General features: G+C 38.8%; 1 protein-coding gene across 1 annotated transcript in view; it reads right to left on the reverse strand.

Moving 5' to 3' along the window:
* The window catches only part of ADGB (androglobin), a 146875-nt gene that overhangs the window by 49859 nt on the left and 75168 nt on the right, over window positions 1–21848 (reverse strand). The window contains exons 15-23 of the mRNA XM_064486604.1: window positions 21054–21237; window positions 20115–20178; window positions 16529–16631; window positions 14310–14451; window positions 12836–12950; window positions 12318–12485; window positions 5368–5503; window positions 4616–4753; window positions 2788–2881 (exon numbers count right to left, since the gene is read on the reverse strand). Of these exons, the coding sequence (XP_064342674.1) occupies window positions 2788–2881; window positions 4616–4753; window positions 5368–5503; window positions 12318–12485; window positions 12836–12950; window positions 14310–14451; window positions 16529–16631; window positions 20115–20178; window positions 21054–21237 (1144 nt within the window). The remainder of the gene's footprint in view (window positions 1–2787; window positions 2882–4615; window positions 4754–5367; window positions 5504–12317; window positions 12486–12835; window positions 12951–14309; window positions 14452–16528; window positions 16632–20114; window positions 20179–21053; window positions 21238–21848) is intronic.

Raw genomic sequence — 21848 nt, forward strand, 5'->3', positions numbered from 1 at the left:
CCAGAACCAGCCTTACTAGCATCAGGAATCTAAGGTCTCTTGTATAACGTCTTGGGTATTAGCTGGGATGGAAGCTATAAATGGCCATAGACAATGGTTCTCTATTAGAGGTCCAGACAGAGCTAGAGGTGTTCTTGGCTTCCAGAAGGTGGCTGGTTTAATTGTACTGTCAGTGGGAAGCAAAGCCATAGAGCTCCTCACGGTGAGAGAATAGGGTTCAGCTGCTCCATTTGCTCACTGGTCTTTGATGGTGGAAGGAAAATGATAGGTTTATATCTGAAGGGATTTTTAAAAGCTTTTGAAAATAATGACAAAAACAAAGACCAGAGTAATTATATATTCTGGTTCGCCTGGGGCAGTCCTGGTTTATGCTCAGAGCCCTGGCGTAATTATTAATAGTGCTCCCTCTTCCCCTGTCGGAGTGTCCCAGTTTGGATGATAAATAACCTGATCATCCTCACTAGGAACTACAACGTGATGATCTGTCAGTACAGAGCACCACTGTCAATCACACAGGGACTGGCCGAGTCTAAATGTGGGTGTTGGCTGAGCCAACTCAGGAACTAAGCAGGTCACATAGGGAACTGGGAATGATGGGACCTGCCACCATTCTAAGATAAGATAGAATTTAAAGGCTTTCCAGACTGTTTCCATTCTCATCATACATTCTACTATTTTTCATACACTTTAGGAAATTCTAATGAGTATAGGACCATCACAAACCTGATGTACCATGTGGAATGTCCTGAATGACCTAGAGAGGGATGTATCCCTGACAGAAAGATTTAGTTTTAACTTTGCATCCTAGGACAGAGAGAAAGTTATATTGGTAAACTGAGCCTTGCCCAAAGTCAGCTTGGAGAAGTGGTGCCCCGTAAGATCTGAGAATGCAAGGCTAGGCTCTCAGGACCTCAAAATTACCCATGCAGTAGTAACAATAGTAGCAATATTTATAAAGGAACAGTACTTTGAGGTAAGTATTATTATCCTTATATCACAGATGAAAAAAAAATTAACTTCAGAGAGGATAAGAAACTTACCCCAGGTCACACATCTGATAATTAGTAGAACTGGGGTTAGCATTAGGTCTTGTTTTTTTCTTTTGGTCTCATTGAATGTGATATATATATATATATACACACACACATATATATATATACATATATATATATATTTTTTTTAATTTAAGTACCGTCAGTTACATTGTGTCAATTTCTAGTGTATAGCCCAATGTTCCAGTCATGCATACACATACATATATTCATTTTCATACTTTTTTCATTAAAGGTTATTATAAGATATTAAACATAGTTCCCTGTGCTATACAGAAGAAATTTTTAAAATCTATTTTTATATATAGTGGCCAACATTTGTAAATCTCAAACTCCCAAATTTATCTCTTCCCATCCCCTTTCCCCGGTAACCATAAGATTGTTTACTATGTCTGTGAGTCTGTTTCTGTTTTGTAGATGAGTTCATAGCATCCTTTTTTTTTTCTTTTTTAGATTCCAATGTGGTAAATGTTTCCTCTTTTTTCCTTTTCTCTGGAAGATGTGTAAGATAATCTGATTTCTTAGATTCACTAGTTGATCTATTAGCATATTGCTAGAGAGTATATTATGCATCCTAGCCCTACCAGAGTTTTACCTAGATGATTACTTTTACCATTTCTGTAGTAATGCCAGAACCCAAGAACCCTTTAAAACCCTTTATCCAACTCCTGCATTTTGCATTGCTAAGGGTGTGGATTTATTACCACCCATAGCTATTAGTCCGATTGTCCTTTGAAAATAGTATGTCTTATTGCTCTGGTTACTTCGAAGGTTTATCTTTTGGCCTTTGAATTTAAGCATTTTAACTATGATGAGTCTTTGTGTCCTTCCTACGTGGAGTCTGCATGAAGAATCTTTTGAAAATACAGGTTGATGTATTTGATCAGTTTCAGAAATTTATCAGCTATTATCCTTTTACATTCTGGGACTATAATTATACAAATACTAGACTTTCTAAGTGTGTTCCACATGTCCCTTAGCTCTTCCCTTGTCTTCTATTTATTTTCTCCTATGCTTCAGTTGGAAACTTTTCTATTGCCCTATCTCCCAGTTCACTAATCTCTTTCTCTATTTTGCCTGATCTGCTGCTGTTAAACCCATTAAGAAGTTTAAAATTTCAGTTGTTAAAAATCTCATTTATGTAATTTCCACTTGACTGTGCTTTATTCATCTAACCTTTTAATCTATTTTCTCTTTCTTTATTCTTTGTTTTCTTGGGCATTTCCATAATAGTTACCTTTAGAGATTTGATCTGCTAACTCTTACATCACCAGATGGTCTGCTTCTTTCATATGTATATAATTTTCTCTTAGTTTCTTCAGAGTATCCTGCCCTGAACTTGGTTTCTGGTTAGAATGCAGTTTTCCTAAAGCTCAGTCTACTTCACACTTGTCTCAGTTTCTAGAATGTTGCCCTCCAGGGATTTCAACTGACAACTTTAATTGTTTACTGGAGTCCCCTTCCTTAGCAGGTCCTAAACTCTAACTCTGGTCTCCTTAGAACCAAAAGATTTCAAAAAACGGTTTTGCTTCTCAGAGGTTTTCTGTTTAGAATTTTAGATAAGTGCAATGAAGACAAACAAAAAGTAATGAGTGTGAAATGAGTAAAAGTTCAGAAGCAATGGTGTGTTTCTAGCTATAGGGATTAGGGAAAACTCAATGAATACGGTAGCATTTGAACTAGAACTTGAAGGATACCAAAATAATGCAATAGAAATAGCATTACACGGCTTTACCTTAGGAGAGAAATTGCATAATGTTCTATATTCTGTTCCAGTACAGCCCAGACTTTCTGAAGAGTATCTGCAACACTGATATTTTCCTTTGTGTCTAAAAAATAACAATAAAAAGTAGCAATATAAAAGCTGGAAGGTGCCTGAAAAACCATCTTGTTCTAAGCCCTCCTTTTACAGTTGAAGGAGTTGAAAGTCTCAAGTAAGATGATATCCAAAGTCATAGATTGACTGGCAACAAAACTGTATTTCAAATATAAAGCTATGAACCTATAGTCGAGAGCTCTGCTTCCCATTTTATGCTGTTTCCTTTCATCTTTGGCTTAAAAATCAGAACACTCTCTTTGATCTAACTGAAGATACTTATCAAAGAGTTTACATCAGGAGGTCACTTTTCACAGTAGAAATCCTTATGAAACCTCTTATATCCAAAAAAAAAAATCCTTCCAATTTTTTTTGTACAAAGCAGTGGCTAATAGGATCTCACTGAAGCTTAATCTAAAGCATAATCCACAAATGGCTTAAGAGTCGATGATCTAGCAAAAAAAAAAAAAAAAAGCAAATCCATAGTGTCTCAAATTTAACATGTCAGAAACTGGCTTTTTTTTTTTTTTTCCTGATTATCCTATCTTAATGTCTTCATAGTACTTACCGGTATCTGACATTAGTACCTTAATACATTTACTTTCTATTGTATGCCTGTCATCAGTAGAACACAAGATTCCTCCGAGCAGAAACCTTGTCAATTTTCTTAATTTCTGTAAAGGCAGAATCTAGAACAGTGCTGTGCATGCAAGAGTTATTCAGTAAAAGTGTTGAGTGAGAGAATGCAAATGCTCTTAAAACATTATTAAGCTGCTCATTTTTGCCTTTATAAAGAGAAAAAATTATTGTATGAATACGATTTTTATAGCATATAGAGACAACAAGAAGTGTATTTTACCACATATTTAATTTGATGGATTTATGATTATTTTTTCTGATAGAAAAAAATATAAAAATCAAGCAACAGTAATCTTTTTCTATCACGAAAATATGCAACATAGTTTGTTTTACATTTCTGTATCTAGTTTTTACTGCTTAGATTAACATTTCAGTGTTTCTCATTAAATGTTTCAGAGACGTTTTTACAGCAAAATGTTTCAGTATACTCAGAGAAATCCATTGGAGGCAAGGCTTTTTCTATAAAAATAACAACAATAGCAGAATGAAAACAATTGAATGCAACTTTTGCCTCTGCAGTGTTTTATTTTTGAGCTGATAAGATAGACCTGCTCACAAAATAGTTTATTTCATATACACAAATATATTTGATTTAATAAATATAATAATACATTTAGAAGGCATATGTCATCGTGGACATATATGGAAGCTTCTTCAATTAATTAACTTATTCATTCACTTATTCTATCATTCAATCCTTTGAAAAATGGTCTAGAAATCTTAAACTATCTATGACTTCACTAAAACTGACTGCAGCAGCATTCTGCTAGGCACTGGGGAGGTATGGAGAAAAAGGACTCTTTCCTGTTTTTAAAGAACATAAAATAGATTGGTAAAATAGAGCTGTTCACTCATTCATTCATTTTTTTCAACAAGTATTTGTTGTGTCCTTCTTTGGTGGCAGGCACTGCACTAAATTCCAGGAACAAGAGCATGAGTGTACTGACATGCATCCTGAACTCAAGGGATTTCAGTGTTTATAGAATGTAAAATAAAGATTAGCTGAGCCATAAAGTAGAATGACTCTAAAAATCTTTCTGTTAACACGTAAACAAATACTCACCTCTACAGATGCAATTTCATTTTATAAATGATTGAAAGATTATACCTGGTGTCCTGGCTTTCATAAGCAATCTGACATATGTCCCTCTCCACATGGCTTGGATTTTAATTGCCGCTGCTATTTCCTCAGAAAAATAGTCTTTATCACTTGTTGGCACGTTATATTTAATATCTACCCATTCCTCTGGAAAGAGAAAAACAAACTTTGGACTGAAATTTACATGTCATCTCCACCTCAGTTCTCAATGCCGTTAACTATTAAAGCCCTCCAATATACACAGCACCACAGTGACAGATGGGTTCTTACATTTAACTGTGTTCTTCTGCAGGTGGTCATTTTTTAGACTATAAACATTCTGGAGAAGGGAAACACTAAATATTGACACAGTATGGACACTGAGAGTGAACTGTTACTGATTTCTCTGTGACAGCAAGCAGGTTCTCTTAAAATGGTGGGAATGGAGCATTGGAAGATGAAGAAATGAGGGTTACTTAGATCAGAGAATCTTCCCAGAATTCCTCAGGCGGTACTGTATAGATTAGTGACTGTCATACTTTTCCAGGTCAGGAAAAAGTAAAACTAGGAAATTCTAGGCTTCCCTGGAAGTGTGCAGAAGAGGGGACACACATCAGACCTTTGGGAACATTTAGGCTTCTCAAGCATAGCTGGACCTCAACAACTGTTCATACTTATTCCACCTACTCCCCCAAAATTGTCAGTGATCTTTCCTCCAATTATTTAGCCTCTCTAAGGCTAGGAATTCCTTTGCCACATAAATATCTCAAATTAATCAGTACCTAAAGAAGCCTCTTCCAGAGAAGAATCGATCAAGTCCAAGTCCAAAACCATAGCACGGAAGGCAAATTTGAGGTTGGGAGGAAGTTTTGCTATTTGGGCTTTTTTCATTAAACGCCATAAAGAGACATGAAAAACCTGAAAAAAGATAAAATGCATTAGTACATTTTTTAAAACCAAGGTAACACTATTCTCTGGCCAGAGAGGCTCTAGAAAACTCCAGATACACTACAAATAAAAAGTACATATTTCTCAGATGAACACACCATCTGACAGAAGACCCTTTGAAGTCTCCCTCACCCAGTAAGGGGCCAAAGCAATTTATCATTTGACTAATTTTAACTTGATAAGATTTAGTCACTACAACAATGTTTGTAATATATTTTCAATCAAAATATAACATTAAACTGATTGAGAAGCTATAGTATGAGACAAAAATACTTTCTTTTGACTAAGCAAATTAAATACCAGATTTCTTTCATTCTAAGAATTGTAAGACATCCATTGCAAGACACGCTATTATTTCACGTACTACACAAAAGAAAATACACCACTCAAAGTTTTTAATCACTTTCTTATCACTTATGAGTGTTTACTTCCTATTGAGAAAGCTCTTTTAAATTTACTTAGGTATAGCCTTTTCATTATGTATCACATTTAAAACATACATGAAAAAATAAAATAAACTACACAGATTGGTTAAGTATTCTGTAAACTTACTCAAACTTAAACTCCTACTCTTGCAAATCGCTTTTTGAAAACTCTTAGTATCTTTATTTTTCTATATGATTTTGTCCTTCATGTTGTCCAAAGCTTTGAAGATGCACCATTGCCCATAGACAGTTCTCCTTTTGTCCCTGAGGTTTTTCTCAAGCCATTGACCCACATTCAGTAAGTGCTGATGCTGGCTCACTCTTGATCTCATCAAAGAGGACAGACGGTAGGTTTTCAGAGCATATATTCCTTCCTCAAAGTTCTTTTTCATGGTTTTTATCCTGAAATGCTGCGGGATTCCATTTATCCAGTCATGCTGCTGAGAATAACAACCAAGCCACTGCACATTTCTGCTTGCTTGTAGCTGTGTACATGTTCACAGGGAGTAATGTGCTTGGTGTATTAGGTAGGGGTCCTGGGGCACTATTTCTGGTGACTTTTAGCCAGTCATACCTTCTCTTCTCTTTTCCTGAGCCCTGGGGGAGTTATTCCGATATGAGGAAAACCCCTTTCCCTTCATGTTTCTTTGAGGGACTCTAAAATGCCATTTCATTTTCTTCCCCTAAGGATCAGGCTTTTGTCAAACAATACACATATTTCCTTTGAGGCAGAGACAGTGTCAATTACTGTGAACAAGTCCACGTTGTGTGCAGAGAATGCTGAAGGCCACCTGGCTAGCAAGGATGATAAGGAATCACCAATTATAAAACACACTCTGATTTCATTCTGATCTCAGAATTGGTGAAATACAGTGCCCTTCACAGGCATGTGACTTTTGCATTTCCTGCTTAGTCCGCATTTTCTGACAACTCCTCACCTCTCCCCATATGTATAGGAACAGGGACTTAATCCCACAATCTACGTTTGTACCTGCCCCATCAGCCAACAATAGTGAACAAGTCTGCGAGCAAGCACCTAACCCAAGCTGAGCAAATCACTGTCACTTTGGCCAATAATTTCAAATCAGGATCAAAACATTCTAAACTGGTCTCATATGAGAAAGCAATAGAAAATTCAGGGGCCATATTTTCCACGATGTGAACTTAGGAGAGAAAACATGTCTATAAAGAGAAAAAAAAAATAGAGAAGGTAAGTTCTAAGAGCTTTCTATTCCCTCTTTGAAGTTCCTCACTGAGTCATTCCTGTCCTTAGGTGCTAAGAAGATGTCTCTGTACCTTATAATAAATCAACACACCCAGCTCCTTGTTGTGGCTTAATGAATTAGATGTGTCTTCTGTGACATGCTAATAAAATGCCCTAAATATTTCAACATCTAAGATAAAATTTTTTTTAAAAACACATGATTATGTTAATCCTCCCACTCTCTGTTACAAGTGAGTGCCCTGAGTCCTTGGCCATATTGATATTCTATGGTACGTGAGTCCGGTCTACATATGCATGTTGCTGACAACAATGAACCCAGACCATGGCAGTAAGTGGCCAGTACTCTGAATTCCTCAAGAAGACACGTGCATAATAGAGAGTGGGGAATAAATCTTACAGAGATGCATGGACTTACCACATCAGTGGAGATTTTAGGGGTCCAGAGGGCTAGGCATGCTGGGACATCCCCTCTAAGGTAAAGGATAAGATATTATAACTAAGAAAGAGGCCAGTACTTGCTGGTCCTCTCTGGGGATTTGGGTAGTAGAACATTCTGCTTTGGGGAATGTTATTTCAATGCATTTATTGAGTGACTCTGAAGGCTGTTAGCTTTGAGTGGGATCCAAAGCGAGAGGAGGAGATTTGGGTACCCCAGGAAAGAAAGAAAGGTCACCTGGTCCAGTTTTGCTGCAGACATGTTAATGAAAGACCTCCCAGCAAACACACTGCTGTTATTTACTATTGAGAGAGTCCTTATCGATGAGATCCTTGTAGCGTGACTCACCTGATCTGTCTACAATTGTTTGTGAAAGACAAATTTGGAATCTATTGATTTAGGGGGCATGTCTCTCTGAAAAAAAAAAAAAAGGCACATAATTGTGTAATAAAAAAGTATAAAATGGAGGTGTTTAATTACCAGAATAGCTTCCTTCTGTGTAAGTGACACATTCACAAGGGCCCTATATGCGTCAGGTCTGTGCTGGCATCAGAAGGCCCATGTACAAGCGATCTCCGTAGCAGGGATGGTGACTGCGAATGCGCCCAGCAGTATGGGCTCTCTCTTGCCCAGGCTTAGCTGTCTAACCTGTCAGTAGCAAAAACTGACTCTGATTATTTAATGTGGTATCATCCCCTGGGGAGTCCAGTCAGACACTTCATGGCAAGTTGATTTCAGTGGAGTTCTATCAAGGAGGGGCGGCAGCAATTCATCCTTGCTAGAATTGAGACCTACCTCAGATATGAGTTTACTCTCCCTGCCTTTGGTGCCTCTGCCAGCATTGTTATGCAAGGGGTTACAGAACAGCCGATTTAAAGACATGGGATCCAGGCTAACAGTCCCTTTGGACCAAGAGTCACACTATATGGTTACCATTTAACCACTGGGGAATACCTGAGATGCAATGGTCCTAATATGTACCATAGAAAGAATTGATAAAAATTCCTGGCACATTGGAATGGCATATTAAAGGCTCAGCTAAGAAACCTGCCTGGGGATGACATCCTGCAAAACTGAGGCAGTATCCTCCGGGATACAGTATATATATATAAAACAAAAAAGCATTATGCAGTACTATGCAATGGCTATCACATACTGGCTTGGGATTAAAAAACTGGAAGTAGGATTGGCCTCACTCATTTCCAGTGGCCTATTTTCAGTAATTAGTGTTCTCTGTCCCCATAACAGAGGACTTCTGGATTGGAGGACCTAATTCCTGTAGGTGGATGGCAGGAAATATTTTTCACCAGGGAACACAGTATGATTTGCAATAAGTCTAAACTATGATATGTGCCTGGTAATGGAATGGTGTGGGTGGGGGTAGAATTCGTGCTGATTGTTGCGAGGAGCTCAGGTTTCTGCTACAGAATGGAGACAAAAAGAATTACATCTGGATTTGCTGGGACACTTCTTGGTGCTTCTACAGTGAATGATTAATTATAACCATCTCAGCCAGTTAAGAGTAAGGCAATCAAGGTCTATACCCATCAAAATTGGAGGCCTAGGTCACCTGCCAGGCAGGCAGCTAGACCAGCTGGAAGGAAGGGGAATCTAGACTGGGTGGGAGAGCAGAGAAGTTGAATACCAATTACAGCCTCAGGGCCAGCTGTAGCAGGGCATACTGTGGCTTTCTTGTTAGGTGATGATTTAATCATTTATTTCTAGAGCTTGTGACCACCAGCAAGAGCCACCTAGAGCCACCACCTTGAAGACTGGGTGGACAGAATTAACTCAGGAACAATCGGATTGCTTAAAAAGATAAATCATGGCAGATATTTTTTGTAAATTACTCATGCCCTAGGTGAGTGGTTTTCAACTGGGAGTAATTCGTGTCCCAGGCAGGGTCACCAGATAAAATAGAAGAAATTGTAAGGGCAAATGCCAAGTTAAATAAAACAAAAGAAGACTTAATTCTCCCTATGGAAAATAAGGGAAGAAACTCTTCCCCTCCCTTTTCTTAGAGCATTCACTTCAGAAAACTTGTAATTTTAAGTTCTTTCTCTCTTTCTTTGAAATATATGGAAATATTTTTAAAGGCTAAATAGTTCTCTTGCCAGTTTTTAAGATCCAGGAATATCTTTCTCAAGGACCTGGGAGCCATCTCTCTGAAATGTGATCATCAAGGAAGACAGAGCCCCAGTCGCCCAGTGTCTGTGGAAGGGGGGGAGCCTAACTTCCCTGGGAGCCTCATGCCACCTTGCAAAACTACTTCTTGCTATAAAGACATGATTTTTCTCTTTCTTTTGGATAAAGTCAATTAGCTAACACAAATGGTCACCCTGAATTTGTATCAGGTAAATTTAGGATTGACTATGTGTAACAAATGGCACTATCAAATTCTTTTACTTAAGGACTGATGATCATTTATCTTGAGAACATGTATGTAATGGGCTGTATCTGCCGAGCTATGCAAAAAGGGGAGATTTGCTTTAGCGGATTACCCTTGATGTACGTCACGTTCTGGTTTAATGCTTATTAAAAAATATACTTTTTCTTTTACCTTGGTGGAGGTTTTCTTGGTTTGAAGGAGATTTTGTTTCTAATGATATTTCCCCAACAACACCTTCTACCCAGTTAAGGTGGAATAACAGAGAAACTAAATTTTTAGAATAATTTTTAATGTAAGTATGTAGTATATATTATACACACTGTTTTTTACAAAATTAAAATTTAACTGGGTGAAATGAATCTAGACAGAGACCTTGCACCCTGTCACAAAAATTAATTCAAAATGAACAGTAGACAGAAATGTAAAATGCAAAAGTATAAAATTCCTAGAAGATAAAAGGAGAAAAATCTAGATGACCTTGGGTATGGCAATGGCTTTACAGATACACCATTAAAGCCATGACACATGCAAGAAAGAATTGATAAGGATTTCGCTAAAATTAAAAACTTCTGCTCTGTAAAGTAAGTGTCAAGAAAATGAGAAGACAAGCCATAGACCGGGAGGAAATATTTGCGAAAGAATACTTAAAACTCAACGATAAGAAAACAAACAACCTGATTAAAAATGGGCCAAAGGCTTTAACAGATTCCTCACCAAAGAAGATATGCAGATGGAAAATGAGCACATCAAAAGGGGTTCTACATCAATATGTCATCAAGGAAATGCAAATTAAAACAAGACACCACTGTCATCTATTAGAAAGGCCAAAACCTGGAATACTGACAACATCAAATGCTGACTGCAATATGGAGCGATGGAAACTCTCATTCATTTTGGTGAGAATGAAAAATGGTACAGCCAGTTTTGAAGACAGTTTGATGATTCTGCAGAACTAAACATACTTTTACTATATGATCCAGCAATTACACTCCTTTGTATTTACCCAAATGAATTAAAAACTTACATCCACACAAAAACTTGCACACAGATGTTTATAGCCACTTCACTTATAATTGTCAAAACTTGGAAGCAATCAAGATGTCCCTCAGTAAGTGAATAACTAAATAAACCATGGTACATCCAAACAATGGTGTATTATTCAACGCTAAAAAGAAATGACCTACAAAGTCATGAAAAGATACAGAAGGAAGGTAAATGCATATTTCTAAGTGAAAGATGCCAATTTAGAAAGACTACATACTTTATGACATTCTAGAAAAGACAAAACTATGGAGAGACTAAAAAGATCAATGATTGCCAGGGCTTGGGGTAGGGGAGGGATGAACAGGCAGAACACATAGGATTTTTAGGGCACTGAAACTATTATCTATGACACTACAACGATAGATACATGTCACTATGCATCTGTCCTAACCCACAGAACGTACAACACCAAGAGTGAACCCCAGCGTAAACTACGGACTTTGAGCGATTGATGTGTCAATGTAGCTTCACCAGCTGTAACAAATGGACCACTTGTAGAGGATGTTGATAATGGGGAAGGCATGTGTAGGGGCAGGAGAAATATTGGGAAACCCCCATCTGCCCAATTTTGTGATGAACCTGTAACTACTCTAAAAATTAAATCTTTAGTGAAACAAATTTAACTGGGTGTCTTGTATTTTTATTTGCTAACTCTAGTAACACTACTCCCCAGGGGACACTTGACAATGTCCAATATCATTTTTAGTTGTCACAACAGGATGCTATGGGTGTTTAGAGGGTGTAGGGAAGCCATATTGCTATTGGTGGGTCAGGATCACAACAGAAATCATCTAGTGCAAAATGTCAACAGTGTGTAGGGGGTACCACGAAGTCTCTTTGCTTCAATCCCTCAAGGCTTCCTGTGAAGCCAGAAGGCTGCTCAGCCCCAGCAGAGGCACAAGTTGTAAGTGTGAGGAAGTAAATGCACCTGAGAGCCGGGAAGGGGTTGCTGGGTAAATGTCACAATTGCCTTATCCATTAGCGGGACCCTCCTGAGGGATGTCCTACATCGTTTATCAGGATCTCCTGGAGGATACAGCCCCAGTAGCCCACAGCAATAATTATCACACCCTTTAATGAACATTCGTCTCTTTCTCATCTCATTCTTCCTACTCACTCATTTCTGCTTGCTGACGTCTCTTCCCAAATGAACTGTCTCCAACTGAAGCATTTTCTCAGCTCTGATTCTGGAGGTCACCTACTATGAGATGTATTATTTCAAAAAGAACATTCTTCTAGGAACATTATAACCTGAACACGCTTACCCTGAAGTGCTGCGCAGTTAGTTCTTTGTCCTGCAGGGGGATAGGGTAGTGAGCTGTTTGCAGATCTTTCAGGGCTGCAGAGAGTCTACCCTTATCCTTGAAATTAGCAATCACGTGTCCAACAGCTTTCAAAATTGTTAAAGACTGCTCTGTAAATCGATAGCTCTCCTGTGGAGACAAAGCAGAGCAGTCAGCCTCACTTCTGTTTCTTTAAGTGTAATTCAGTTTATAAAGATCTAATTTCTGTTAATATATTTAATATCTGCTCTACAGTTGATTTAATAGTTACTCATGGAGGACTTACTTGATCAAAGCATTTTGTTAGGTGCTATGGTCCGAGAGATATAAAACAAGGAACACATTCCTGCAGTATTAGGGACATGTAGAAAGAACACTGACCTCACATTGGGGACCAGGGGTATTTTCTCCACAGTATGAATAGTTCAAAATCTTTGAAAATAAGGCGCGTGCACACACACACACACACACACACACATCACAGCTGCTAAAATACTTACCGGCTCAAAGCTGGGCAGCACAACATCCTCGTCCCCGACGACAAAGGTCCCCATGCTGCAGATGTGTATGGAGTGCCCCACTGGGGAGGACGCAGTGAAGAGCAGCATGTGTCTCCTAAAGGCAGTGGGTGATAGATGAGAACCAAGGGTTTCCTTTGTTGTAGGCTCCCCTCCACCCCGTTAGCGTCTTGATGACAGTTTGTGCTCAAAGTCAAACGTCAGTGAGAGTTGAATTTTGTGATACAGATGAGGCGTAGACGATGAATGTTCCCTCTGAAAGAGCCCTTAGAGATCATGGAATCTATATGTCACTAATTATGTCGGACAAAAACGGTTACACTGAATGATAGACGTGCACGTGTTGGAGACATCTCCCACACACGGCAGACACACTGACAAAAGGCTCATCTCGATTTTCCCTTAACAATAGTAATAATTCATGTCAGTGTAGTGCTTTGTGGATTCCATAGTCATTTTCTCACAAATGCATAATTTCGTGCTTGTTATCTGTGTTTCTCCCACCAGGTTGAGGCATCACTGAGAGCACGGACACTCCCCTTTCTTCAGTGAGCACTCAGAGCATATTCAAAACCTATGTACGGGGACCTGTGGGGACCTTAGGTCCTGTGGGAGGAAATGTAGATGAAAGTAGGTTCTCTATCAATTCCCTGCCCTTGATCATCTTGATTTCTCGGAGAATCTCTTCATACCACAGTTTTTAGGGAAGATGTGAAAAGATAGAAGCTTTAAAATTTATTATTTCTTTAGGAATATTGGATGCTTGCCATAGATTATTTAGCATTTTTTTTTTTTTGGCCTGGGCTTTGCTTTTTATACAAGAGCCATAGCTTTTCATCTATCACAAAAAATTATCATGATTGATCTTAGGAAATCCAGCAAAATTGTTTATTTCATCCAAAATATGAGGTAATATTTTGAATTTCATTTATCAAAATCATGAAAACTTTTCAATTATACACAGTTTCTTTAAAATGGAAAATGTGATGTGTTTAACCAACTTTATCTGAAATCAAAATAAAACAACTGGTAAAATTAAAAGCAAACTACAGATAAAACTATAGCTTTGCAGGTGAAAATGTTATTTTCCTCAATCTGCATTTAGATAAAATCATGGCTCTTGCTAAGGGATATGTTTTACAATAAAACAGCAAAAAAGATCTTTTTCATTAATTTTAAGAAATGCTGGGTTAAACGACTTTGAACGGTTATCTTTACTGAAGCCATAACCAGATTCTTTGACGATTATGAACCTTCCAGAAGGTACAGAATTTCTTCAGTTTATTTGTTCACAAGAATTATTTTCTCAAGAATCTCAAGATGATAAACCAATGCCTTAAAAAAATCACTTCAGGGAGAAACATATTAGATTCCACATTGTTTCACTGCTTAGTAGTCAAAAGTTTACAAGTCTTCAAAAAATTCTTAGTATGGGAAAAACAAAGTCAGCCCATACCCAACTGGCAGGCGAACCACTGCGGCCTTGGTTGCATATGTGTGAATCTTCACAACAAGATCGCGTGGCCTCAGAGATTTCCAAGAAACTGTTTCAGCTGTAAGTAGTCCAGGCTCTATGGGGGGGCTGTCTTTTGTTAAAGCTTTAGGAGAAGTGAAAAAGAAAAGAAAAGAAAAAAAATATATATATATATATATTTGATTGTGAGCATATAGTTGGCCTTCACTGGTATTGCTTTTTATCAATAATGACATTAATAATCATAATATTGTTAATAACAATAATAATAACCATCACCAGCAAGAATTAGAGATGGTCTGAAAACGTTCATAAAACATTAGAAACTACCCTGGGTAAATAATCTGGAAATAATACTCAAGAGGAATCAAGATCTTCCCCCTTACCTTATTTTTCTCCACACAGTCATCCCCTCAGCTGAAGAAACCAGGAATGGAAAAGTCAGCAAAAAGAGGACAGACAGGGATATTTCAGTGGTGCATACCACCGCTTTTCTTATGTACAGCAGTAATTATGATACCTCTCGATGCAACGTGAAAGGAGGAAATGAGAGATTTTCCTAAGATAGTGGCTAAGCAAAGTCAGAATATCCCACCATTTACTTAAAGTTTTAACCTTTGATTCTTAGCTTTGACTGTGTGGAAAAATAGCAAATAATTAACAAAATTTTAATGTCAAGTTTTTCTCTTAAAATCGACAGAAAATATTGACTGTTCTTCATCAGTAGCTGAGAGCAAAACACTTCTTCCCTGTTTCCAGGTAACATCAGTCTGAGGCTCTGAGGCCACCACATGGCCTGAAAGCCGTCCACGCACACAGAACTTCAGCGTTCTAGGGCGTGGTGTGGCTTAGGAGCTATGGTGAGGTAGACACACCAAGCTCACGCCACTGAAGTTCGGAAAGTTTTATTCAAAGTACTCATTGCCCACCTGGCACACATCTGACACCATTCAAAACACTGGGTATATCCTGGTGGAAAATCGTAGTCTCTGTCCTCAAAGTGGGCAAGAAATTCGACATTAAGCATTCAGCATATATTTACTGATTCTGTACAGTGTCAGGTATTGCTGAGTTAGATAAAAATGTTTTAATAAAACAAGCCAAACAAGCAAAGAATGATGTTTCGTGCATGTGTTCACAAGAGGCTGCCCTTTGAGAGAAATAGGGATAGTCCACGCGTTAGAACAGGAGGGAAGGGTGGCTAGAGCTTGGGAGAGTTCATTAGGAGGAGAGGAAGTGGGTCATTTTCAGTGAAAACAGCAGCAAGGTCATCAGCTGAAAACGAGGAAGGATAAGAGTGGGTGTTGGAGATCGAAGGCAGAGAGAGAGCTAAAAGTTTGAAATAATCACCTATGAGAATGAGCGGGACAATGAAATGACGGCAGTGCTTAGGGGATTTTTGAGATCTGTGGTCCTCAGTTTAATGTGGGGCTAGCTAGTAGGATTTTTCTTTTCTCAGTTACATTCAGCTGCTCTGATGCAACCACAGGTTAGGCCCAGAGAGACGTTCAACCAGTATTAGGACTTTGCCAGGAATGTAAGATGAGAGCGTGAGGAGAGTGCTGTGCTGAGGGCATCTGCAAGGGTATAAACACAACGATGGACCATGGAAACTACATTGGGAATAAGAGAAATAATGATGTGAGGAGAGCAGCAGAAAAAGAGGTAGCGTTGATGGACTGTGGTCCCAGTTCAGTCAAAGAACTTTAGGGGTGGGAGTTCTGGAGAGAATGTGAACTGGAGATCCAAGGGTGGTGGTCAGAGAACTGCAAACTGACTGAGATGATGCAGTTACTGGTACAACAGGGTCTAAAATATGACCATGAAAGTAGGGAACCAGGTGGGATGCAGGAAAAGGTCTTTGAAATTGCCAAATCAAAGAAGAAAGAGTTCATGTTTTCCAATAGATTTTGAAAGAATCAAGAATGATGACATGTACAGGTGGAAAGAAAAAGAGAGGGATGAGGCGTGCCAAAGAAGGGACCATATGACCAGGACAAGGAGAGGCGCAGGAGGCAAGAACAAGCATCATCCTTGATGTCAGAGGAGTTAAGAAGATCTCATCAGGTGGTGTGCAACTTTCTTAGCGTCTGGAAAGGGAATACGTTCCTTCACTCAGAGTCTAAACATTGTACCATACATTTCCCTGGACAAGCAGTGAGCTGGGCTTTCAGACTATAATTTTCTCAGAGTCCTCTTACCTCCGGATTCTCCCCAGCGTACCAATGCAGAAAAGCAAACCAGCAGTTCAATAGGTTTTAGACTGTCCACAAACAGATAGTAGGACATGCGTTCATCCGAGAACTGCAAGAAATCAGACCACTCATTGTATTTCATATTAGTCTACTCATGCTCTTTTCCACTTCTACTAAAATTACAAGATCTAACATTTATAGAGAGTTTACTGTGGTCTAGACACCACAATAAGTACTTTGCAGGTTTAACGATGGGAGGAAAATTGTGAACATTGGCAACGGTCCGTGGAAGCTGGGTGTGCAGGGCCTGTGTGAGATGGGCCACCGTATCAGGCAGCCAAAGCTCTTCTCCATGAGCAAAGAAGAGGGACACACTTGTTCCAAAAATGACAACTAGAGGAAGACATTGAGCCCAGAACTAAGTAGTGCTTAGAGAATGGGTCCCTGATAAGTATCCAGGCCATGGAGAAACTCTGGCAGAGAATGGGAATGTATCAAAGCATTTTACTTGGTGGTTTGTCATAGAAACCCTTTACTCTTTCTTTCTACAAGATCTTCAGAAACATACCTATTGCACACTAATGAACCAAACTGGATTTTTGTCTTGGGCAAACAAGAAATTCCTGAGTACAACAGGAACATCCCTTAGAGGAGAGCCATATAAGGATCACATGAACATGATTTTGATTCATCCTCTGTGGGTACTACTAATATCCATAATTGTGTGTGAAGAAGCTAGAACACAGAGAGGGTAAGCAACTTGCTAAAGGTCACAGAGCTTGCAAGTAGCAAAGCTGAGATGCAAAAGTGGGTCTATCTATCTACCTGGCTCCAATGATGGTCTTCTCAATAATTATGCTATTACTGTATTTCAATTTCCCAGTGCTTCAAAAAACTTTTGACTGATGTTATATGGTAAATGTGTTAAATTAATTCATCATCATATTTTAAAAGCTCTTCGTATTATTTTACAACGATATTTAAATAAGTTGAAAGATGAAGAAAAATCTCTAGTAACACTGTGAAAAAGGAATTCTTATTAATCACATATGATGAGATTGCTAAAATTGCTTGATACGGTGTAACTGTCTTACATGATTGCTTCCTCCAGTGTTTTCCAATGGTTAGCATTTGACACTTCATTTCATTTTTTTTTTTTTAGCTGCAACATGTTGCTGATAGGAACAGTTGTTTCAAACATTCACCGTCTAAAACCATGAAGGGCCCTGGATTTGCCAGCCCAGCGTGTGTGACTGAGGAAGTTTCTGCTCAGAGCTCATTGCTGTCATTTTAAGGAGTCTGAGGATTTGAGGGTGAGGTGGCCCTGGAGGCCACACACAGGGCTTCCGCCCTGGTGCCAGCACAAGGAACCTTTGAGAGCCCCTCCAACCCCCATGACATCACCCATGGCACATCTAAGGGGCGGGCAGAGGAGGGGCCTCAGGCTCTGTGTCCCCGGCTCAGGTGGCAGTGCCTGTGGCCACTAAAATCAGGACTGCCTGGCCTCAGACCCCAGACAATCCTTCCTGTCAGGCCGTACTAAAGGCTGTTAAGTTTGGGTTCCAATAACATCCTCTAACAAAAAGGTATCATTTTCTCAGACCACTGAAATTAAAAAAACAAAATTCAGGGGAATGAAGGGACTCATAATGGATGCTGCTGTTTTATTTTGCCAAGCTGGGACTTTAAAAGAAAAGAAAAAATTCTATACTTCCCATCACTGCATTAAAATAGGATCAGAACAAAGAACAGCTGGCCGTTTTCCCATCACACATACACATATATATCAGGGTGATGATGTATAACAAAAACATATGTAATTGCTCTTAGTAATAATCATGACAGCCAACATTTATTTTCACTTACTAAGTATTAGGCATTCTTCTAAGCAATTCATATATATTTTCTCATTTATCCCCTGACTCTATGATGTAAAGTCTCTCATTACTGCCATTTGCATAAATAAGAGAACGGGGGCAAAGAGAACTTAAATAACTTGTTCAGATCCCACCCCCAGTGAGACCTGGATTCACAACTAGGCGGTCTGTCTCCAGAGCCACTAATCTGCTTCCCCCGAAGGTGAGCCTGTGACAGAGGCACCAGCTTCACGTCGGACAAACCCAGCTCTCGCGATGCTTGTGCCACTTACTAATTTGGTCATCTTGGGCTTTTTACCCAAACTTGGTCTGCCTCAGTTTCCTTACCTGAAAATTGACAATAACAATAGTCCTTTCATTGGGCTTGCTATGAGGAGTTAATGCAATAAGGAGCCTAGGTCAGGGCTAGGAACAGAGAAAGTACCTATAAGTGACTATTGTTCAATTATTGCCGATAGTTTGAATATGACAACACTCCTAAGTTAACTGGAAACTGTACATTGTTCTCATACCGTACTCTGGGTTCCGTCATTCCCTATTAACAGTTTTTGTTGTGTTGTTATTGTTTTCCTATATTCATAAAGTCAAACCATTCCTCTGGGTGCTTTCATGCATAGACTTCAGAACCAGGTTGACAGTTCCAACCCCTGCCCTCCCCAGCCCCAAGTCACTACCACACACCTGGGTCTTACTTTCAGAGCAGGAAACCAGCCTCAGAGCACCTCCTGAGGAATGCTCATAAGGTTTTCTCTGCCTGCGTTTTCATCTAGTACAAGAGCAAAGGGAAAGGTCATCCCCAAGACTCCTTACTTCTCCGAACTCTGCGTCCAGCTCATGAAGATGTGGGATTAACACTGAGGGCTTGTACGGCCCCATCCAAACAACATGCAAGTTTTAGTACAACTGAGTTTCCCAGAATATGTTTCGTAGTTTCCCCCCAAATTCCACTCAATGTGAGATTTTTAAATAATTATTCATTCATTCATTCCTTCATTCAACAGTTTTATTTTTTACCAAGGTTTGACCTCAGGCCAGGACCTGTACTGCAACAGTAAGGAAAAGGACAGAGTCCTCCTTACGATGCTGACATCGAGTGGACGGAGAGGAGGAGGGGCACAGAGAAGTGATCAGGCAGAGGATGGAGGGAGGAAAGTGTCCGGGTGAGGACAAGTCACACAGAGTGCGTGGAGCCAGGGTACCTGACCCAGACTCTATGGCCAGGGACAGAGGTCTCACGGGGTCAAGGACACCCATGTTGTTCTGAAGGACTTCGAGGCATTGACCAGGTGGAGGTGATAAGGATGGTGAATGAATGCCAGGCAGAGGGAAGAACGTGCGCAAAAATAACAGAAATGATAGTGAAAATGTGCTTACGTTTTAGGAATTGTGTGCAAGTCAGTAAACACCAATTGAAATCACATATAGTAAATTTATTTGGGCTTTTCCTTCATTTATTCGTAAGTCAAAAATTCCCTAACATGAACTGATATACTAATGAACCATGGTAACATAATCAGGTACATCACACTTGGGGGTAGGAAGTAGTGGAATTTGGCTTATTGTCTGGATAAGAGATTAGCAGAAGACGGTAAGAATTAAATTTTTGAATATAATTATGTTACAAGTTTAGAAATGCTCGATACATTTGAAGGTGTTTTTCATTAGCATGATTCTATCAAAAATTTAAGAAGGGAAAGAGACCAGAGTATATTTACCTTGAATTCTGTTTTTTGAAAGTTAAAACAGTACGAACTTGGCTTGTGGAAAATACATATATTCCTGAAAAACATTATTTATAACAGATGATTGTCATATGCAGCAAACTAGTACTACATGTTAGGTTTCTTAGAAGCAAATAATTACAGGCAGAACAGATAAAGACAGATGAAAGTTACAAAAATAATAACAACTCAGAGAGGAGAAAAAGGGTTTCCAGGGGTGGGGGTGGGGGAAATAGGGAGAGGTTGGTAAATGGGTACAAATTTTCAGTAATAAGATGAATAAGTTTGAAGTTCTAATGTACAACATGACAACCATAGTTGATTTCACTATATTGTAGAATTAAAACTCACTGAGACTAGAATTTAAATATTCTCACACACAGTAAGAAGATAAATATATATCCAATTAACATACCCATCAATGGGGCGGTCTTTTACAATGTGTGTGTGTATGTGTATATATATATATATATATATATATATATATATATATGTATGCATGTGTATCAATTCATCACAATGTAAATGTGTACCAATTCATCACAAAGTACCTATGTATCAATTCATCACCATGCACACTTTAAATACTTACAACTGTATTTGTCAACTGTACTTCAGTAAAGCTGGGAAAAAAAAATAACTGTATTGAATCAGTTTTCTGAAAGGGACAAAAATGATCTTCCTCAGTGAATAAACTGTCTTCATCTTATTCAACAAACAAGTCTTTGAGGAAAACTGACCTGAAACTGGCCTGAGACCATTCTGGCTATTCCTGTTTCATGTGGCCAAACCAATTCACCCGTTATTTCCCTCTGATACTTTTGTTTGGTGTTCCATAGACACCAGACTAACACTGGCTTAACTCTTACACAGAAGTTAAAAATTCACTTCTGTATCCACTATATGAAATAACAACAACAAATTTTTACTTACTGAAAGCCTATATAGAAGTCTTCAAAATCTAACCATATTTCTTTACAAACGCTGTTATTTACTGTTGTAAGCTCCTCCTGCGATTTGTCTTGTGTTGCTGTTATCTGGCTGAACAAATCTCTTTCCAAACTGATTCCCTCAGCTGGATGGGCTGTGTCATTCAGTCCACAGTCTGACGGTTCATCTGTGTGTGGCAGAAGGCAGCCACGTCAAGCACACCTTTACTGTTACATAGTAAGTTATTAAGACATGGAGGATTGTAGACTCACATAGTGAAGTCTGTTTTGAGGAAATATTTACTGACAGAATCACTTACATGCAGGCTTCAAATCTGTGGAGGTTCGTACGGAGACCCGTGTTGATATACTCAGGAAAATTTAATCATAACTTATGTAGAGCATTCAGAAATTTTGAAATCACTCTCATAAATTTATGCACACATTCTTTAGCGATTATAATGATATAACAGAAATTAGCTAGTTTATGTACTTCATATCTGCTGTAAACAGACATATTCATATAAGAGGGGGTGACCCAGGCAACAGAAGGAGAAACAAAAACTTGAAAGACCTATTGGATTGACATATTTGTGTAAGCCACTTCATAGCTCCCCACAGTCAGTGATTCTGTAATCTTGCTTTATGTTTATCAAGTAATGCCATAAAGTTCTCATACACTTTTCTTGAACCAAAATGTCATTTATTCATATGCCACATAACACTTTTTTGGATTTGAGCCTTGGTCAAGTTTCATTTAGGAACTGAGGAATTCGAAATGGTTTTAGTGCTTTGATCA

The sequence above is a fragment of the Camelus dromedarius genome, chromosome 6 (genome assembly GCF_036321535.1).
Source record: "Camelus dromedarius isolate mCamDro1 chromosome 6, mCamDro1.pat, whole genome shotgun sequence".
Lineage (NCBI taxonomy): Eukaryota > Metazoa > Chordata > Mammalia > Artiodactyla > Camelidae > Camelus > Camelus dromedarius.